This window comes from Anarhichas minor, unplaced genomic scaffold, assembly GCF_050575085.1.
Source record: "Anarhichas minor isolate MPS153535 unplaced genomic scaffold, ASM5057508v1 ptg000032l, whole genome shotgun sequence".
NCBI lineage: Eukaryota > Metazoa > Chordata > Actinopteri > Perciformes > Anarhichadidae > Anarhichas > Anarhichas minor.
The window spans coordinates 2465446-2472500 of record NW_027466478.1 but is presented as its reverse complement, the minus strand read 5'-3'; the positions used below and the strand labels follow the sequence as shown (position 1 = coordinate 2472500).

General features: G+C 42.0%; 1 protein-coding gene across 7 annotated transcripts in view; it reads right to left on the bottom strand.

The window, feature by feature from the left end:
• The window catches only part of hace1 (HECT domain and ankyrin repeat containing E3 ubiquitin protein ligase 1), an 82057-nt gene extending 78563 nt beyond the window's left edge, over window positions 1–3494 (bottom strand). For 3 of the 7 annotated variants that reach the window (XR_012957576.1, XR_012957577.1, XM_076105345.1), the window contains exon 1: window positions 2615–3492. Coding sequence is in view for 4 of the 7 variants with exons in the window: in XM_076105345.1 (XP_075961460.1) it covers window positions 2615–2705 (91 nt within the window). In the remaining 3 variants the exon portion in view is untranslated. Of the gene's footprint in view, window positions 1–2614 lie in introns of all 7 variants that reach the window. The other 4 variants (XM_076105342.1, XM_076105344.1, XR_012957575.1 and 1 more) reach the window with 3 other exon arrangements.
• Between the last annotated feature and the right edge of the window lie 3561 nt (window positions 3495–7055).

Sequence of the window (7055 nt, the reverse complement as noted above, 5' to 3'; positions counted from 1 at the left end):
GCAATACGTGTGGATGAGGTGCATTACAGTAGGGAGGGTCGAGTCATGCTTCACTAAAGCATAAAGGAGGTGAGGGCCAAAGAGGCGGTCCCAGTGCTCATGCTGATAAATCAAAAGCGATGCTTTCTAAAGTTACACATGGATCAGAGGAATATTTGTAGCAAACATTCATTTATTTTATGGAACGATGCCGCAATGTATGATGTTATATTCACAAGATCAATTGATTAATAAACAGCCATTTAAGATGCAATACCATTCTAATAACAGATTAGGTAAAGTTAGAAAGATATTGAAAGATTCGGACTTCCCGGTTAAATAAATCGTTAACGAAACGTTGCTAAAATACAAACGATACCTCCCTGTAACCGTAGTGAGGTAGACAACAAGCTACAACCTTAATTTAATTAAAACGGGCCACCTTACGGGTTCCTCCGAGCTGGACAAACAGCATTGGTCTCAATGAGCGGCCGGCTGCGAGACGAGTGCGCAGGGACCGTCTACAAAGTGCAATGCGGAAAATACCTACTACAACAATATTCAATAGCTTCACTGTCATGCAATGTAATATAACCAAAATCACTTCACACATCAATGGGCTCCTCTTTATTATACTACAACTGTTATTTTGATTAAATATGCTGTTGATTAATTTCTGTGAATTTGTACTGGAAAATAATATTCAATAACTTTACTGTTAATAAGTGTAGCAAGACCAAAATCAATTCATACATCAATGGGCTCCTTCTTGTCGTACTGCAACTCTTATTTTAGTTTCACCAGACTTGTAGATGGTTATTTATAAATCAGTTCATGGCTGCCTTGTTTATTTATTTATTTTATTGGTTTATTTGATAAGGGACAGTGCACATTAATAAAAACATTTCTGTAAATGCGCCAGAGTTAGCCAAGAGGCTATTTTTCATCTGTAGTCCCAAGAGGCAGATGTTACAAAATAAACCTAAAAACAGAAGGTAAGATTACATTTAAAAGGTTATACAATATTGATGCTTTACAATGCGTGCACAAACAATGAAAAAAGTGAGAATATTAATATACGTAGTATCACCATTCAGGAGACTCTTAAACATTGTCAAGTACTAACAAGACATGCAACACAGAGGCTCTCAAAGTCAACACACACAAGCAAATAAAGTAAGAGATAACTACAGGTGCATCTCAATGAATTAGAATATCATCGAAAAGATAATTTATTTCAGTAATTCAATTCAAAAAGTGAAACTCATATATTATATAGATTCATTACACACAAGGTGATATATTTCATGCGTTTATTTCTTTTAATTTTGATGATTATGGCTTACAGCTAATAAAAAACCCAAATTCAGTATCTCACAAAATTTGAATATTACATAAGATCAATTAAAAAAAGGATTTTTAATACAGAAATGTTGGCCGACTGAAAAGTATGTCCAAGTACAGTATACAGTATGCACTCAACACTTGGTCGGGGCTCCTATTACATGAATTACTGCATCAATGCGGCATGGCACGGTGGCGATGAGACTGTGGCCCTGCTGAGGTGTTATGGAAGCCCAGGTTGCTTTGATAGGGGCCTTCAGCTCGTCTGCATTGTTGGGTCTGATGTCTCTCATCTTCCTCTTGACAATACCCCATAGACTCATATTCTTTCAAAACTCATATTTTTTTCAAAATAAGAGTTGTAGTACAACAAAGAGGAGCCCATTGATGTATGAAGTGATTTTGGTCACACTACACTTTATGACAGTAAAGTTATTGAAAAGATTTTCCAGTAAAAATTCACAGAAATTAATCAAAAGCATATTTAATCAAAATAACAGTTGTAGTACAACAAGGAGGAGCCCATTGAAGTGTGAAGTGATTTTGGTTACATTACATGACAGTGAAGCTATTGAATATTGTTGTAGTAGGTATTTTCCGCATTGCACTTTGTAGACGGTCCCTGCGCACTCGTCTCGCAGCCGGCCGCTCATTGAGACCAATGCTGTTTGTCCAGCTCGGAGGAACCCGTAAGGTGGCCCGTTTTAATTAAATTAAGGTTGTAGCTTGTTGTCTACCTCACTACGGTTACAGGGAGGTATCGTTTGTATTTTAGCAACATTTCGTTAACGATTTATTGAACCGGGAAGTCCGAATCTTTCAATATCTGTCGAACTTTACCTAAGTCTAATAACATGGGTATCATGGGGTACCGTGTCTTTGCATCATTACAGTCTAGTATTTCTAGTTCCTAGTATTAAATCAGATAGAATCACACCATTAATGTACATGTACTTGTTATATTGCAGATTATAAGTTAACATATTTGCAAACACCTGCTTCGTGATGAAAATCACAGTTAAGAGAATTTCAGTAGTACACTTCCTTTTTGAAATGTAGTTTTAAAATGTAGCCTCGCGTGCTGCCGTCACGTGGACAGACTAACAGAAGCTGGTCCTCTCTCTGCTGTCAGAGCTAGCATACACAGGAGAGAGCACCATCTATCACTATGACGAGGCAGCATGCTACATGACTGTACCTCCAGCCTATACAATGAATCATAGTGTGGCTGACAGTCCCATTGTTTACACTGCCAGCTTTAACCACAGACTCCAGCATTCTGTGCGCTTACCTTCTGGGAGTTCCACGGTCCTGGCCCGGCGGAGGGAGCGGGTCAGCCGGCTGAGCTGTACGTTGAGCTGCTCCATCGCCCGTTCCATCATAGGGTGAACGCTCCACCGAGATGAGAACCGAGGAAACAAAGCCTCGCCCGACGGATTTATTTGTTCCTAGTAGGGCTGTATTGTTCCTGGGCGTCGTCCATGGGCGCTGGCAGGAGGGGACCCGTTTCCCTTCGACACACACTGAGCTACAGTAGCGCTACACTCTTCCTGCCACACTGCTTACGGCACAGCCTCACATACTTCCTGTTGTGATGACGTTCAAGCGCTATGCAGTGTGGGTGTTGTTGTAGAAGTTCATGTAGGCCTTTTTCTTCTTCTTCTTCGTCTTCTTCTTCTTCTGGTTTTACAGCGGTTGGTATCTATCTTATTGGTGCATTACCGCCACTTTCTGCTCCGGGGTGTGGATCAGAGAATAGATATACAATCTTCCCCCCAAAACAAAACAAAACAAGACAAACAAACACTAAATAAATAAAAACCACCACAAATACCACATTAACCTATGTTCTATCCTCCATGTTTTACCCTCTAGACCTATACAATCTGAGCCTCTGACAAGCACCCTTGTACCACATCCCTGCATTTCCATCACATCCTATATAAAACCCTGTGTTCATTAAGAAAGCTAACAGGACCCTCACCTGTGCTCAGTACTCCTTTCAGTGAGCATTCATGCTCCCCTAATTCCCTCAGATTATTCCTCATCATCTCTCTCTGCATCTCATACTCACTACAACTCACCACTACCTGCTCAGCTGGCTCTTCTTCTCCACATCCCTCACACAATCCTGTCTGGTGTTTTCTATAATTTTCAGTGATTTGTTTAGCGCACAATGGCCCAACCTTAACCTTGTCAACCTTGTTCCTCTCTCCTGTTTCACTACCTACCCTGACCCCTTTGACACTCTTTTGAATATGATATAGATATCTCCCTTTATCCTCTCTGTCCCACCTTTTTTGCCACAATTGGTTGATTTCTTTCAAATGAGGAAGGATTTCACACTGTGTTATGTGAAGTGGAGACCATACTAAATGATCGGCCTATTACAGTTATCTGATGACGACGCAATATAAGACTTCAATAAGACGCCAAATCACATTCTCTTGATGAAAGGAAACCCAGTTTTGCCACCTGGACCTTTTGAAAAAAGGGATCTGTATGAGAAACTATGATTAAAAGTGCTCCCAGCGATGTATTTTATGTGTTCCAATATGTTCACTTGTTAAAGGCTTAGGCCAGGGGTCGGCAACCTTTACTGTCCAAAGAGCCATTTTGCTCTATTTTCCACCAAATAAAATTCGTCTGGAGCCGCAAAAGCTATTTGATATCACAGCTTATGAAGTGTTATATATAGTTATATTATATATACAAAAACTATAGTTTGTTGTATTTATGAAAATATAGAACAAGAATAAAGACAATTCTTGACATTTTTTTGCAATTTTACCTGATATAACAATGTCAAACAATTATGAAGAGCTCAGTTTGCTGCAGCAGCTGCGAAATCGCTCTTTTTCGCTCATCTCCAGCGTGACACTGTTCAGCACATGCTGTGTGCTTGTTCTGGAAGCATAGAGGTAAGCCAGCATCGTTGGCAGTGAAAGCAAATGAAGACGTCCACGCAGAGTTAAACTCTCTATTTTCCTCCGTGACTTTTCTTTTTTTTGGATTTATCCATTGATAGATAACAGAGGGCGGGGGTCTGAAAATCATGATCAGCCACCTGCAGGGAAAAGCGCTTGACAGAGGTACATATAAGATTCTGTTCATTCTTGCTTATAAATTATATTCTCTCTGAACACGTTTCTCTTTTTGGAAAACATCATGTGAGATAACTTCTTCGATTAGCGCAATTTTCCTGCTCTTCTTTCTATTTCCTCGTCTCAGCCCCGTGTGTGTAAACCTCGCTCGAGTCGGGAAACTTGTCAGAATACCCATATTTCATTGGCTGAGCGGCATCACGTGATGTGATTTGCAATGCATTGGTCGGTGTGTTTCCTGCACCGCCGAACAAGTGCCGTAACGGCTGAAATAGAGGCGCCGGTTAAAGTTTAAACTTGGTGCCCAATATGTATAATTCCGAATTATCTATCGGATTTTAGTTCCTGTGTCCGGATCCGGTGCGCCAGTTGGGGACCTCGGAGCCGCAACAGAGAGGCTAAAGAGCCGCAGGTTGCCGACCCCTGGCTTACACCAAAAGGAAAATCACTGAATGTATTATGTGATTGTGAAAGAACTCAGAAACATCTCGTCACCACTAAATAAGTTACTGACTGTTGATAACAGGACAATGGTGCAGCTGTTGAAAGATGTGGCTGACCAAAGTCCAACAGATCACGACAACAACAAAGAAGTAGATAGAGGTTTCAACCAATCCATGGGCTGAGCGTTGTGATGACTATGGAAAATAGGTGGACTTCTTCTGAGGATAAATAACCAGGATTTTCCGGGAATCGACAGATCTGTTGTGAACTGTTGGACAGCTAACTGGAATACACCAGACTGTCGAGTAGAACACGTCAGAACTCTATTCCATGGGATATATTTTTGTAATTCATGGTGTGATTCAGTTTGTAACTGCATCTGTCTGTTTCCTCTCAGGTTGTCTTCCAGGATGTTAATCGGCCACTGATGGGTGACACCTGAGTTGGGTTGGTCCCAGCTATAAAGGCTGCCCCTCTTCTGTGGCTGGGCTTCTCTGCGCAGTCCCTCTCTGGGCATCTCCTCTCTGTCTCCTGTGCGGAGGACCTGGCTGTTTGTTTAGTTTAGGTCTGTTAGTTTATACTTTAAATAAACGTCCATTTATTACTTTTAACTCGTCTTGTCTCCCTCATGTCGGCCTTTTGAGCCGGGTCGTGACATATGGGGGCTCGTCCATTTCTGATTTACCCGGTTTCTGCATTGATTGAATATCAGTAGCAGCTGTAGCATGGTAGGCTGTGTGCCATGTGTTGAGTGAGCTGTGCTGGTTGTTTGGGAGACCTGGATGAGTTTGGTGAGTCGGCTGTTTTCCTGTGTTTGGTTTTTGTTAACAGCTGTAGTGATCAGTGTTCCTGAGGAGTGTTTGTGTCACTGAGCATGTGTTATGCTTATGGTTTTTGCAGAACAGAGTTTAGGTGGTCCTGTATACACTGAGTAAGTTGCTGCTGTTCTGTCCCTGTTAGGCTGAAGAGCGGACTCCCTTTGGAGGTCGTTGGGGGGTTTCTGTAGTGTGGCGTGAAAGTGGTTAGAGCAGTTGTCTCGGGGGCACGTCCGAGGCTGCAGGTGGGTGGCCAGTTCCTGGTTGCTTTACCGGGCCTGCGGGTTTTAGTGCATAAGTACCCACCACAAGTAGCACCTGAAGACTAGGGGGGAGTTTAGTTAGGCAGTCAGAGGGACATGGAGGCAGTGATGTTAGCTGTGTATGGGCTGCTCTTGCTGTGGTGTTAAATTCTGTTCCTGGTTTTATTGAAGGAAACTAGTTTCTGGTGGTTTCCTGCTAACTGCATGTTTTGGTTTCTGTTTTTTTATTCTGGTGATCATGGTCATGTTCTGGACTCTGTAACAAGAGCATTGCACGGCCTGTTGGGTGTCTGGGTATTGGACCCAGTTATCTTCCAGGTGGAGCCTGAAGACTGCTGCTGTGCAGTAGGTATTCATGGTTCATAGGGTAAGCAAGAGGGTAATAAAAGGAGGGATGTGGTGAACAGGTTTTTGTGTTTGTGGATAGCAGGGCCGTCTTTCTATCAGAGGGTCGGTGTGTGGTTGGGCTCAGCTGCGGAGGGGACATAGTGGGGGAGTGGTTCAGGGAACGGTGCCGGGCCTGCAGAGAAGTGAGAGGACAGAAATAGTCCAGAGAAAAGGACAAGGCGGAGAGGAGGATCCACCATGAACATGTAAGTATATCGTATTTTAGCAAGACCCAGCATGCACCTTATGTTCAGGCAACCGGGTGGTGCACTCAATCATTGATTAACAGATATACCGTAGATGCAACCTTTCTACTGATGTCGAGGTACAATAATGCTTATTTTTTACCACAACCCATAATGACGTCATTCTTCATTCTATTGCAGTGTTGCGGATTTGTGTGTTGTGCTAGGCCTTTTTTGGGGAGTTTTTCCTGTTCTGATGTGAGGGTCCTGGGACAGAGGATGTCATATGTGTACAGATTGTAAAGCCCTCTGAGGCAAATTTGTGATTTGGGACTATACAAAATAAATTGAATTGAAATGTAGCACAAAATACTTCAGTACATTTAAATTACTGTTTTTACAGTATACTCCAAAAAGTACCAGCTCACAAAAATATTACTTTGTTTCAGTAATGATTCAATTACATTAGTTACTTCGAACCCTGATTTTATCTATTAATTGTGTCGCCATTTAAACTAGATTTGGACAAAATTA